The sequence below is a fragment of the Gnatocerus cornutus genome, chromosome 9, assembly GCF_029298725.1.
Source record: "Gnatocerus cornutus isolate USDA-ARS CGAHR chromosome 9, icGnaCorn1.1, whole genome shotgun sequence".
In the NCBI taxonomy this organism is placed as follows: domain Eukaryota; kingdom Metazoa; phylum Arthropoda; class Insecta; order Coleoptera; family Tenebrionidae; genus Gnatocerus; species Gnatocerus cornutus.
In genome coordinates this window covers 14,110,385-14,124,948 of record NC_142241.1, presented here as the reverse complement: position 1 = coordinate 14,124,948, position 14,564 = coordinate 14,110,385, and the positions used below count along the sequence as shown (strand labels likewise).

Here is a 14,564-nt window from a genome sequence, read left to right as displayed (position 1 = left end):
ACTTCAGAATTTGTCGCTCAGCTATTCAAATTTCCCGCGCTACTGAAACGGTGGCTGATTGGCCACAAGCTAATGTCAAATCGGTGGCGCCAAATTTGAATGTTGGGTTTGAAATAAGACACGTGAGATTAAATCACATTTTTCCTTTGACTTTATTAATCTACAATAATTTTATAACATTGCCTATTAACAATTCTATGAAATAAAATGTTTTAGGACATTAAGTGGTAACATGTCTTTAATAATACGTTATAATAGCTATTATTATAAAACTATATACATCACTAACGTTCTCACTGTCGGCAGCATATATATTTTGACGCTTACCACAATATTCTAAAGAGACGAAAACATTTATCATAAAAATAGCTTCAATAAGTAACATTGCATGTTGTAATATGTTAACTTTAATTGAGTATTCCATAATTGAAACCCGGTCGGGTTTTATATACATCACTGATACTCTATCGATTAATGAGGCCATCTGATTTTTTTTAACATTTTTGTCAAGCAGTAACAGTCAACCTACGTTTATTTAAACAACAAATACGTATATAGGCCAAAAGTTAGCATCAAAATGGCCTGATGGGTACATTTATTTGGAAAAAACCGGCGAATTTGCTGCAAACTGCGAAACGGCGATTCTGGCAGAACGTTTCGTCCAACTAGAACTTGATCATGTTGCGAAAAACTGATTGATAAGTCAGAAACTGGACTGAGAGTTTTCTAGGCTAAATACACATAATTAAATGCACTAGTATCTAAGACAACGATACGACATTAAGAGAATATTGTGCTTAAGTACGAAGGTGACCAATAACATCGATTTTTATGTGGATATTGACAAGTCGACAACTGCACCGTTAATCAACTCTATCCATTTTTGTTTTTTTTTTCTCAACATCTAAGATAATACGACAATACGACAATGTCATGTGTGTATATTGAATTGAAATCAATTCCAGTTGCTGACTTTATTAGGGAACGGCGGAACGTGAAGATGTCAACATCAGATAATGACTAAGGGCTCAAGAAAGTCTATTTCTAATGCCGACAGAGTTACCGTTCCGTAACACCCTGTATAGATAAACCTTGAAAGTAGCTGAATGTGTTATGACCCTTCAAAACATCCCACCAGAATCTCTCCTTTCGCTCCATTCCTTGATTTCCTAAACTTGATCAAATGGGAAAAAAAAAATTTGTGAGCAAACGTCACTTATAATTTCTTGACAGTAGCAGTAGCTTTCTTGTGGTATCGAAGACAGTTAAAGGTAGCCTAGAGTAGCGTATGTCTTGACGAAGGGCGTGTCCACTTTACACGTTTCCCTGCGGATCAAATATATCATTTTTATTTTAATATAAATTGGTTTCAAGTGCCTACCCCCTATTCTACTCAAGGTGGATTTAAAGTGCGCTGTGCTGATGCAGTGATAGAACAGGTCTTGGCTTGAACGGGGTTGCTGGAAAGACGATTCTCGTGGATATTATAAGGAAAACACTGTGGAGCGCGATGAGGGTAAACAGCCATTTCGTCAAAATGCCGGCAACGACGTGGGAGCGGAACGCGATACCGGCGCAGGGGTTTTAGCCACCACGTTTTCAAATTTGACCAAATTTGACATTTGACAGTTTTGAATTTGTTTTTGTGAACGAGCGGTGTTCAAGTTGTTGTGAGATCTCCAGGTGAGAAATTTGAATTTTTAGTCGATTTCCTAATTTGTTGGAGGCGCCCATGACTTTATTTATTAACTTGAAATAATTGGGAAAGAAGCGCCGGCGCAGGGGTTTTAGCCACTACTTTTTTCAAATTTGACCAAATTTGACATTTGACAGTTTTAAATTTTGTCTTTTGTGAAAGTGCGGTGTTCAAGTTGTGGTGAGCTTTCCAGGTAAGAAATTGTAGTTTTAGGTCGAGTTCTTAATTTCCTGGAGGCGCCCATGATTTTTTATTCAATAATTTGAAATAATTGTGATAAAAGCACAACTGCGCAATAGATGAATTTGGTATTCAAATGAGGTCGGCCAGAAATCGGCCATTTAATTTTGGTGGAGGAGCTTATCTCAAATGGATTCATTTTGCGTTTTCTAAACTGCTGCCGAACGTGATTCTGGTTAAATTCCGCAGCTTTCTCCATTTTCTTTGCTCCCCCGTCGTTTTCGCGTAGGTACGAAATGGCTGTCGTGCGATAAAATGTTTGTAGAATTTGTGTTTGCCTTAACTCACGAAAACCGTGGTGTGGCCTCTGCTCTACAACTTACTCGTCTTCCCAAGGACACACGTCGTTACTCTTGGCTTCCGCGTCGGTCTCGACTTCAGTGATGGGTTCAGAGGGAGGAAGCTCGCTGGCCGGGGATTCACTGTCTGGTTCAGCAAGCGGCGCGAGAGGTTCTTGTTGACTGCAGGTGGCTTCCACTTGCTCTTCTTGGCCGCTGTCGACGGGTAAATCATCGGCCACCGAACTGACACTGATAATAGGGGCATTCGCTCCTGTCACTGAACAAGCCTTAGCTAGACCGTGGTTCTTCACAACAGTTTTATTAGTACTAGTGCATTCTTCTGTTTTATTGTCTGCGTCACTAGGAATAACGAACACCGATGACGACGTGCTGGTGGCTGCCGAACTGTTGTCTTCAAACGAAGACACTTTCCGCTTGGAGGCGTCTGCGGTGGAGTGAGTGATTGGCACGGAAACGGACGCTCTCCGAGGAGGGTCGATGGTGGAGGTGGACAATTTTCTGCCGCCGTCGAGGGTGTGTTGTTGCGTCAGAGTGCAGACCCGTTGGACTCGCTCGGAGACCTCCGCTACCGCCACGCTTATATCCGAAGAGGAACTTCCGGAGTCGAGTTGAGCAGAATTCTTCCGGGAACGCGGCTCTGTACCACTTTCCCAAGGACACACTTCTTCGGATGTTGATGCCCCAGCCACGATGGCGATGCTTGGTTTCTTCACTCTGTGCAAAAACAAGAGTTAGATAATGTTTGGAACTCGCGGAAAATGTGAAGAAATGTACAAGGCGAAGGTCAGATCTCTCGTGATTATCACCTCAAGATACTGGTGCAACATTTAGATCTTTAATTGGTGAAGGTCGGTTCGTACAACATCGAGCTGAGCATGCAACATCGATATGGACGCACTCAACATACTCCTTTATCCTAGAATTTAGAGTTACCAACTTGATGCAACTATAAGATCTCCTTTGTTAGACACTATCCAGAGGAATCGACGGGTCTCAATCGCAAGCAGCCCCAAATATGTTAGATTTTTAACGACAACAGTTTCACATCTTTTGGGCTGATTGGGCTCTTGAGACACCTGGAAGAGTTACTGGTGAAGGATATAAAGAGAAGAATCCCAGAGAGGTGTGATAGTTGAGAGAGTTTGTTCTGTTTTGAAGCTATAGCTAGTTTGGGAAGCCACACTGACTGACACCGATGGTACACCAACACAGCAAAATCCAGTAACAACCAATTCAAGAGGAATACTGTATTTAGCATACGACGAGCGGACTTACGGACTGGTGACCGGAGCTGCAACCGGACTGGCTTTCGGAAGGCACGCCAAATCGCCCCTGCAAGTTAAGCATGAGGTCCACTAACTACATCTAAATAAACACAGCAGCACTACTAGGCACACCCTGAACCGGCTTTGCAGTTCCCCGACAAAACAACTCGTAGGGTAAAACTACTAATACTCGGCACCCTTCATACGTTTTTTCCGAAAATAATCCTGTGTCTTGTGAATTTTGAAGATTTACGAGTTTTTAAAGTTTTTCTGAGGAAAATTACAACAACCATATAGGCGTAGAACAAAAATTCAATTTTCAAATCTGCTAAAGGTGCCGATTATTGAGTTTTACCCTACTAAAAATCAAAAGTTTGATCTCCAGTAGTGTTGATCCGTCGGCAAGCTGCAACCGTGTCTGGAAACGATCCTTGGTCGTTTCTCCAGGTGTGGTCCGCCCTAGCGGTTGGATATAGTGTGCCCTAACAGTAACACATGTGGGTACACTGAGCGCCATGAAAGCCATGCGCCGTGCAGCCTTGGGCACTGATCACCGCTGAGACAGAAACAGAGTCAATTTACCTGTACGGAATGTCGCTCAGGTTACTCTGAGAGTGGGAGTGGGGCACTTTTGAATCTTTCACGCCGGAAACAGCTAGTTCGTGTGCGGAGCCAGATAAACTCCGATCGCTTCCTCTGCGTTTTGATAGAGCGCTACATGTCACCGTAGCCCCCTGAGAAGTCTGCTGTTGCAAGAGTTGTTGGTTGGGCGCGCTGCTCGTAGACGTTTTCTTTTTTGTTTGACCGAAGCCGAAGAAGCTGCAAAACAAACAACTCGCGGATAGAGACATGGCTCGGAACGAACTGGGAATTATTTGGATTACCGGTTTATAAATACCGCGTGTCTTGTTTATTTGGATACTGGGAATTGACTTTTCGGAAAAACCGTCGTAAAGACTGGTTATTTTTGAAATGATGTTCGTAAATTATCTTTGTAGACAGCAGGAATTAAACTTTAGCACGAAAGGGGGAGATGGAGTAGATAACCTGCAAACGGACGATTTATAGTGATGATGGGGACGAAAGGAGTAATTGTCGTAAAGAACGATCAACCCACGCGTGCATCTAATACTCTTGTTTACGACAAACACTCACCGTTTTTTCTGCGAAGGCTGTATTCCGGTGGCCAGAAGATTCTTATAATACTCTGATCTAATAAACCTAGGATAACAATCTTTTTTCAGCAACAACGTATATACATGTTCTTGTGCGGCGTCAAAAGTGAATCTGCTGGGTGTCTTCATCTCTTGGTGAACCTTCTCCATTGTTTTCCCATCAATGTTGATCTCACAAGGGGCGCCAGGGGCCAAAAATTCCCTAAAACACAACATTAAATTGAAACCTTGACAATCCTCAAACTCACTCAAAAATTTCGTTAACTTTTCTTTGGATTTGCGACTGGGCAGATCGGCGCAAATCATTCACCGCCATCCAAAATCTGATGTTCTCATGACTGTACTCTTTCCTTAAGTAGTTAGTGAACTCTTGTAAACCTGTTGGATCAGAAACTAGCTCCTCCATTGATAAGCCCCAGCGTCGGACACGCTTCTCCGTCGGAATCTCAACACTGCGGAAGAAAATTTGCTTTGTATTTGAAGCTAATTGGAAAAAGTAAAACGAAATTGAATAAACGACGAGATAAAAATGAAGCGTCAACTTCAGGACGTAATTTGATATTAAAGAAGTAGTGAAAATTGATTTATGACGTCAAGGGTGAAATTAAAAATGACTAAGACGCGCGGTCAAATTGAATTTTTTGCAGTGGCTCCAGAATTTCGAATTGAGTTGAAACGGGCGAAATCATTGTCGCCCGATCAAATATTAGCAGTGTCTATGAGAGGGTAACTTTGCAAAACAAAACAAGTTTCTAAACAAAACAACCCTTCTTGTCGTGACTCGTTAAAAGCAACACACTTTGTAGTTTCATTACTCACAGTTCACTGTTTAGTTGCCAATAGGTTGTATCTTCGCTGACCCAGGGATTCGAAGGTTGTGTTGGTGTTATCAAAGGGTCATACTCGCTGTAAGTCTTCACATGCTGGACCATGCCTTCTAAAGCCTGCGACACTTTAACCCTCGTCCTCGACAAGCTATTTTTCAACAATTCCACCTAAACAAGAAAAAAAATCACTCGGATTAGTTCGAGATATACCAAACTCTTACTTCTCTCCTGCAATCTTCTATTGTTCTTTTCCTAGTTCTGGAGCCATTCCAACTTCGCGTCGGCACCGGACACTGTTCCAACGAAGTCACCATTCCCGGCGGGGGTCTATGGACCCTCCAATAAGCGCGTTCTTGAGAATCACTTATGATCTTGTCACCCTTTTTTAGCCCTTTACCGAGTTTCACCTGGATAAAAGAGACGTGAAACGGATGTGACGGTTCGTGAGCTCTAACCTGTTCTTCCGCTTGCATTGTTATAAAATCCCACTTGTTGGCCAAGTTCTTTCTCAAGTTACTTAAAGCTTCCAACTCGTAATCCTCGAGACCGTGTCGCTGCTTATTCCTCAAAGTTCGTTTAGCTAAGTAAATGGCGTATTCTACGTTATCCGGAGGTCGGTTCTGCCAAGGCCAATAATATGGAGACTGCAAGAAAGTCAGTCAGGAAAAAAGCGCCCCGCCATCTGGATACTCACTTGAAATCTATATAATGAGCTATCATCTTTCACAACCAGGTTTTTTGAATCGCTTACGGGAAAAAAGTAGCCATACTGACACAGCTGATTGGCCAGATTGAGAGCCTCTGAAAACAGTAAATTACGCAACGAGGACAATAAGGAGGGTTTTTCCCCCTTACCGGATTCTTCGATCCCGAGCCTCTCCATCAGCCATTCAATTAAGTCGTACCCTGCACAAAACAAATGAAATATGTATCACCACCGGTGTTGCGGCTTAATTAAAAACGTTTTTGTGGCAAACAGATGACTGTGCGTTTTGATTAAAATCGTATTCGGACTCACCCATGAAAGCGGCGGGAATGGATGTAAGGAATAATTTTTGGCTTCGTACTGGAACGCCCCCGTGCTCCGTGTCCTGCATCTCTCTCACCAATCCCTCCATCTGTAGAAAAAAATCCACGGATTAATGACGAAAATTGGATTTTAACGGGCGAGTAATTAAAGCCAACGTCATGGGCGTCAACCAGGTTAAGGGCTCCAGCTGCCGATTCTCACGAGTGTTTGAAGAAGTGATGAATAATAAACATCACCTCTTAACATTTATTTACAATTGTTTCAGGTGATCCAGTTATTTTGAAGTTGACTGACTACGCTAAATAAACGAGGGAGACATTTTGAGGCGTTACAACAGGTTAGTACTTTTTTCAGAATCAAAAACGTAAATATTTGTTGGAAAAGTTCGAGGTGGCTTTATTTTTAGCTGTTTTAAGAAACGCGCCGTGGGCTGCGTAACGTGAACTGCGAGCTAAACAACCATTTTTATTGATTAACACGCGATGCTTAATATTTTGATTTAAATTTCGTTCCTTTTTTGGACACAGCGACAAAAATTAGAGACAAAACCGTTAAATTTACTTTCATTATATTTTTATTAGATTTTTCTTCTTATTTTAAATTATTTAGATAACAAATATGGATTTTTTGGATTTTCTAGTTTTTTTTTGTGTTTGTTCTAGATTGTCTTTGCGTTCTCTTCAGATTCTTTTTAGATTGTCCCTGTAATAATTTCTCTTTTTATTTTTCTTTAATTTTTGTTGAAATCTTTTTAGCTTAATTGTCTTTAAATTATCTTGTTTATTTCTCCAGAGGTTTTCCAGATTTAGACCTTGGACTGACTGTCTTAAATTAGGAGAAAATGCTTAGATTTTTTCAGTTTTTAGATTTTATGTAAATAATTAATTTATTGTTATATCCTCGACTTTTTAGATTCTTGAAATTCATTTTGACTTCTTATTCTTAAAGTTTTCATGTTTTCATTCAATTTCTTCTTTATTTCATTTTTCTGCAGATATTTTAGTTCTGTTTAAATTTTGTACTTTTGCTCTAGATTTTTTAGCTTTTCCTAGATCGTGCAAAATTAGTGAATGATATTTGAATTTACCCCAATTTATAACTCGATTCTCGTTGAGTGCATCTAATTTTTTTTAGATTGTTTTTAGATTTTCTTTAAAATCTCTAATTTTTATTTTTATTTTTGTTTTTTTTATTTTCTTTAGTATATCGGTTTTCTCTAGATTGTGTATAAGTAATTCTCTTGAAATATTTCTTAGATCCTCTTGCGATTTTTGCTTAGATTTGTTAAACTTTTTTAAATTCCTTTTGGATTATTTTTAGTCTCTAATTATTTCTTATTTTCTTATTTAGAGAGTAGTTTTTCTGCAGCTCCTCAATGGTTTAGATTCGCCTTAAATTCGGCTGAATTTTTTAATATTCCCTTTGTATTTTATATTGTAAGTGATTAATTCTTCTTTTTTTTTTGTGTGTTTCCAAATTTCTATAAATATTTTTAAGTTTCTCTTGAATTTCTTTAGATTGTCTAAAATTCTGTCTAATTTTGTTTTGAAGACAAAAAATTTGAGAAGTAGTTTTTTGATATCCTGTTGAGAGATTCTTTGAGATTTTTCTTTTAATCTCTAAATTCCTGTCAGATTTTCTTTAAATGCAGTTTTAGATTTCCCTCATATCCCTTCTATTTTTGCCTTTTTTTGTACAATTTTCCGCCTCTACGACTGATCTGAAAATGCGCCGGGAAAACGAGCAACTATGACTCAAATTTAATTATTTTAACGGGCGCTTTCCCCCTTTTCGCCACATTTAAAACGTATAAAATTTCGCTGCAGTTTTCCCATTTCCTGGTCTAATTAGGATCCTTTCTATCTATTTTATACTTCTCTCCTCTCCATGAAGCGGGCAATAACAAGCGAAATTAGCCATAAAAATGCGAATGAAAGAAATAATCACGTGGCTATAAGAACGTTTTTGTCATTCTTATAAGAAAATGGCGCATAACTTGACGTATTGTTATTGCGAAAAATTGCACAAAAGCGGTTAAAACTTTCCGCGATGGTTTCCATATTTATTAACTTTTGTGTCGCCTCACCTATATTTCCCCCTCCGATTTCGAAAATATCGCAGGTTCCTTTCTGAAGAAGCTCGACTTAAATTAGAGCGTAATCTGTTTTTGAAAACTCACACCGGTAAGTAATCAAGAAGTTTTCCCAAGAGTGATTTTTTACAAAGGAAAGTTTTTTAAACCCTGAAACAACGTAATATTGAGTTTGAAAAGTTAAACAAGGAAATTTGGTGTTGTGTGGTTGCATGCGTGGAAATCTACAGTTCAATAATAGCTACGTTGACGTCACATTTCCCGAAGAATCGTCGAAAAGGGTAGAATGATTTATGGGGAGCCGAAAGAACAATGACCCGCAAAATTAAAACAAGATGTAATCTATAAATTGTTGAGGAAAACAGGAAGTTGTAATAATTGAAGGAAATAGTTCTGGATTTTCACGTGAAAGAAGACAGTTATATGTGCAATGAATTTTAGGTTTAATGGATCTCAGCTGCGGTCGTACATTATGAATGAGCTTAAGCTTTTAGATAAGGTTTCCAACTTCTGCCTTTTTAAAGTTTTTAAAGACCATTTCGGCTTTAATACTAGAGTTAAATTCTTTGAAACTAAAATGTTATGTAACCCGGCGCATCCACCATTTTCACGCACGATAGAGTCGCTACTTTTCTTCCGGAAAGTGTTAAATATTTGGTGCAGCAACTGAAATTACTTCCATCCAACAGACGATTACTTAAATATGCTTTTATGTGTTGTACACTCACAGAATCGATATCGCCCATGCTGAGAAAACATCCTTAGCATTTTTCAGTCCCCTTAAATTTGACATTTCAAACTCCAATACCCTAGCAAACACATCAAGTGCGTGCCGATAACCGGAATTTTTGCCCCCCTTTATTGGAAAACGTATCTGTTTGAAGTTTGACGACGTAATAGGCTCTCCCCATATTTCCATGTTACCGTGCAGCAGAAATTGTCGCCGTGAAAAGAACGCGTAAATTGCGAAGTATTTGGTAGTTTCGTTCAAACGATGCTCATCTATATTCAGCAGGAGTGTGAAAAATATGGAAACGAGAGATCGAACTACTCAAAGGTGGCGAGAGGATTATTAGCAATTATGGATGGATTTGCATGGAGGCAAAACGCGACTTTGTCAACTTGTGCATAGAAAGAAATTTCAATATTATTTTCAAGAAAATTTCATCGCAGGTGGCTGTGAGAAGAAAAGTCATGTCGCAACTAACACCATCGAAGCAGTTTTGACCTATGAAAACGAAGGATTGACAGGGTTCGAACAAGAAACCGACATACGTTCAAAATGCATATAACTGTGACACGAGTTGCGAGATTTTCGTCGATATAGAAACAGATGTCAATAACATAAATTTGTTATCAAGTAAGCGGTGAAGTTGCCAAGATATTCGCAGTTGGCTTTGAGAAGAAACGCCATGTCGCAACTAAGACCATCGAAGCAGTTTTGACGTTTGAAAACTGCATATTGACAACAAGAAACCGACATACGTCCTACCTACCATATAACTGTGACAGGAGTTCAATCAGTTGAGAGATTTTCGTCGATATTAATCATTTTTCGTGTTGACATTTCTAGGTCGACTTTTGACAAATGACTCCGCCATTTCAACGCATGCTTTGATCTTCGCGTTCACCCAATACACTGACCAAGTAAGCTTTGGAATGTGAAAAGAAACAATTGTGATAAGTCAAATGTCAAAGCTACCAGTGGACATTGCAGGGCCTACTAAGACTCCTTCATATGATAAATATTTATGACTCAGTGAAAGTTTTAGATGTTTTAACTTGCTCAACGAGACAAGCGAAACGAAGGAATAAATGAATTGTGTTTTTCTCAAGAATATGGTGGCATTGTGAATTATTCATGTCTGTGATGCATTTGGGGGAATTTGATAATATTGCCAACCAAAAAAAACGGCAGAAACGAGTCGATAAGACGCTCTAAAATTGCAATAAATCCGAAGGATATTACAGTTGGAAATAAGAGCGTCAGCTCTTTTCCTTATTTATTAAAATTAAGCGAACTATAACTCCGTGCAAAATTTTCGACGAGATTGCGTGCTTATCATGGACACAGCTACCGCGATGCGGTCGGATACAATTACAAACCGTCAATCCAGTTTCTGCAGTTTTAATTAAATCCGACTTTCCTTTGTCTATAAACAAAACACCAAAAATTCAGTGGTTAAGTAATTACAGGTCTGGTAACGTAATTTCGGAATAGTTTCGACTTGTTGAAGTGATTTTTTCCTCCCAAAGGCCTCATTTTGATAATTAACTCAAAGGGTGTATAATTCTCAAAAGGAATCGATTATTCACTACCTCTGCTCCATCACATTATAATCTCCGTTTTAGAGTAATTAATCTCTATCAAGTCCTCTGTTCCCCATTTTCCCGTCCTTCACTCAATTATTTTCGATTTTTTCTCGTCGCAGTAGCTTTCAATTAACTAAGTGCACATCTTTTACTCAGAGATGGCAATTTTGAGTGTTTGCACATAGTCTTCCGGGATTATCTACAGTATTTAAACACGAAGAGGTAAACCGTGAACCTTATAACTTATTCATGCCACCAACTCGGTGGTTTTGATTAAGTGCCAAGTTTGCAAACAGGGGACATTTTAGAGTGACCGAAACATGGGCTATATTTAGCTGCAGACAAAAAACTAAAGTTAGAATTTCATTACCAACAAGTTTTACATCTTGGGGATTTTCCTCGGCTCAGTAATGGAAGTGCTATATTCGGATATTAGTTTATGGATATTTCATTGTACGCAACACTGAAGTTATACAAATACTAATGAAAAAACGTGTCTATTTTAAAGGCGAGTTCGTTCTTCTAATTTATTAATGAAAAACAAATCGAAAGCGCTTTAATTAACTCGGGCAGTGACGATAATACTCAATCGGTCTTATCTTCTTAATTATGCGATGAATTAATTATCTAATTAAATTCCCGGAATCGCAAATCCAAATAATTGCTTTAATATTATGACCAGATAGACGGCAAATATCTGTAAATGATTCATTGGGTGGCACAGTTTTTATAGATTAGTTTTATCGTCTGTGATAAAATTTTGGCGGAAATTGAACCCCGCGTATCCGCCATTTTATACAACCGCGAACGAAAAATTTTAGTCGTCAACTAATGTCACGCTGAATCCAAAACCGGGAGAATTTTTAATTTTTGTCAACAAATAATTGTCAACAAACTGGGAAGTTGCAGTTTTTCGTTTTTTGTCGTCAATTTGAGTACAAAAATTTTTGGCTGTCGACTTTATTTTAGCTCCTCATGAAAATTTGTCAATTTGGACACCTTTCACAATTGAAAATGAGTTACTATAATACAGAAGACTTGAGGAAAAATAAAAACTCGACCGATTTGTCACCATAAAATGCCAGGAAAAGTTATAAACGCGAATTTGAGACTTTGGGCACAACTCATAACTCAAAACCCGAAAACAACAACCCTGCGAAGGAAATCAATTCCGAGAATTCCATGGCATGAGAATAATTAAATTTTAAGTTTAATTTTGAGTCCCAGTATAATTTAAACACGAATGACCATAAATCGCATCGACCGAAATACTGCACGGTCCCGAATCATGATAAAATTCGCGTAAAACTTCCCTCCGTCGAAATTGAAGTTGTAGCAACCCTCCGAAATGATTTAAAACTTTCTCCCAATATATCGATTCCTTACTAAACTTGCGAGCACTAAAAATAGTCTTACATCAACAGGAGCAGCTACGGAAATATCTGTTCTCGCCGAGGGACACTGCGAACATCTTCACCATTGCTAAAACCCTTCATAGGGCATTTGATTTTGATTTTTCAATGCTTCTGTAGAGTGCACTAATTACGAGCCAAAGGAACTTGTTTGTTTCAAATTTATGCGCAGAGTTATTCAAATTAAGTGAAATGTTGAGAATTCGTGTAACGTGCGCCCCCTAAAATACTCGTCTAATTTCGATATTCAGAAGAAGAATCCCTCGAATTACACGACATGTCAGCAATTGGAATGCCGAGTCACACTCGACGTATATTGCATTTCCGAACGTTTTTCTGTGACAAGAAAGCAAGATCTTGACACTAACGTTTGTCTCAAAAAACTGAACAATGATTCTCCTACATCGGCACAAAATGAACTCGACTGGAAACGATGGCTTCCCGACTCATTTTGTCTGAGATGATTTTAATTGGTTTTGAAGTTCGGAAAACTGCGCGTTTCAATGGGAATAGCCAAATGTCTGGCCTAAAACCCGGAATTAATTCCGGGAGCAGTGGGATATTACCACGCCAACACCTAGAGAATGTTAAGTGACTAATGGAGGAAGTTGGGGGTAAAAATGGAATTTTCAACGTGTGGGATTAAACCAGCGAAAACAAAAAGAGATTAAGCGAATGTGTAGCGCTCTCAAAAGGATTTTACAAAAAAGCTCCTTAATATGATTATCTTATTAACATGGCTCTGAATGTTACAAATGTGCGATGCGGTAAGCAGCTCGTAATGGCCTTGACATGAATCTTTAACAGACATTGGAGTGGAAAGCTCTCAGATGTATTAGTAATTGCTTCGTGATAGTTAAATGCAACAGTTCCTTATTAGCAGCCAAGGATCGTGTTACCAACACTGACAAGGAGTAATAAATACTTGAGAGGAAACGGACGGCTCTTACATGTGTTATAAGATTTGTAATTAAAATTGTGATCAGCAAAAGCTTGTTAAAGTGTCGGAGATTAATTGTCGGACGGAAAGCACTGCAAAAATGGTGGATGCGCCAAGTCACAATCTTACCCTTTCAACACACAGTACAACGCGATAAAAATCACAATGAGGTGATTACATGCAAACCGACTCCATGTAAAGCCGCTTTATTTTGCATTTAACCGATGAAATCGTTTGATAGCGACTTAATTTGTAATTGCATTGATACGGTTTCAATTATAGTGCGCCGATCGAATTCAGAAAATTGTGGTGACAAGTGCGTTAAATTTTAATTAAAACGAAACGTTGGAATAAATTAGCACGTTTTGTCGTAATTAAAAATGTGAAATGTTCTAAATTAAATTCCGATGATTTTAGGTTAATTCAGGTAGGAGGGTTGACGCCGCCCCCATTGCAATTACGCGTTGCTTATGGTAATGAGTAGTGAAACTCTCGTATTCTTCGCTCGCGATACGCAAACTGAGTTTCATTGTGTTTCACATGTTACAAGCTTTGCATATTTATGGTGTATTTAAATTTTACTGTCACGAGCTTTCAATTCAAATAAAATAAGTTTGGGTGTTAGTATCAACACGCTGCAACCAAACTTTGAGATTCTCTGAATTTTACATAAGATGTTGCTGTGTTTCAACCCACTTCTAGCTATTTCGGGCTCTGGTCAAACGTGTTGATGGAATTATGCATGATGAAAGGGATTTTACCCTTACTCTCTTTCGGAAAAACTATTTTTAATACACGCCGTAAACTTGCGCCATTCATTGACCATGGAAATATGACCCATTTGCCAATTCGGGCGAAATGGGGATGAAAAGAATGAAATGACGTGCTTGTTGTTGAAGATCCTGAAAAAGTCAGCAGTTTTGGGGTGAAGCGTGCTTAATGAGGTAGAGTCGATAACAGTTTTTTGTCTTGTATTGCTACGATTTCATTTCGAGGTTATTAAGAGGCTTCTTCGCCCACATTTTACGAGTGGATTTTTTAGATGGGTGCTGGAACAACGCTGAAAATGTTACATTCGTTGGAGGAGATTTGACCTCAAAATGTGTGCAGAAATTAATGAATGTGGTCAACTCCACGCGGTAAAATAACCATTTTCAGGTTGCCTAGTTCGGACACTCAAGTTTTTAATTTTTCAAGCTCCCACTCAGATTTAGCTCACGTTTTTACACACCCTAAAATTTGAAATTTGGGTAGGCAAAGGGCCTAAGCGAG

General features: G+C 38.8%; 1 protein-coding gene across 4 annotated transcripts in view; it reads right to left on the bottom strand.

Annotated features, from left to right (window-relative positions):
* Positions 1-128: 128 nt before the first annotated feature.
* The window catches only part of LOC148169050 (regulator of G protein signaling 7), a 33,304-nt gene continuing 18,868 nt past the window's right edge, over positions 129-14,564 (bottom strand). Inside the window, exons 3-15 of one of the 4 annotated variants that reach the window (XM_088044980.1) lie at positions 6,524-6,623; positions 6,361-6,411; positions 6,200-6,306; positions 5,961-6,149; positions 5,727-5,912; positions 5,498-5,673; positions 4,927-5,130; positions 4,659-4,880; positions 4,086-4,322; positions 3,514-3,570; positions 2,260-2,952; positions 1,382-1,460; positions 129-1,326 (exon numbers count right to left, since the gene is read on the bottom strand). In XM_088044980.1, the coding sequence (XP_087901106.1) occupies positions 1,394-1,460; positions 2,260-2,952; positions 3,514-3,570; positions 4,086-4,322; positions 4,659-4,880; positions 4,927-5,130; positions 5,498-5,673; positions 5,727-5,912; positions 5,961-6,149; positions 6,200-6,306; positions 6,361-6,411; positions 6,524-6,623 (2,289 nt within the window). In that variant the 3' untranslated portion in view covers positions 129-1,326; positions 1,382-1,393. Of the gene's footprint in view, positions 1,327-1,381; positions 1,461-2,259; positions 2,953-3,513; positions 3,571-4,085; positions 4,323-4,658; positions 4,881-4,926; positions 5,131-5,497; positions 5,674-5,726; positions 6,150-6,199; positions 6,307-6,360; positions 6,412-6,523; positions 6,624-14,564 lie in introns of all 4 variants that reach the window. The other 3 variants (XM_088044982.1, XM_088044981.1, XM_088044979.1) reach the window with 3 other exon arrangements.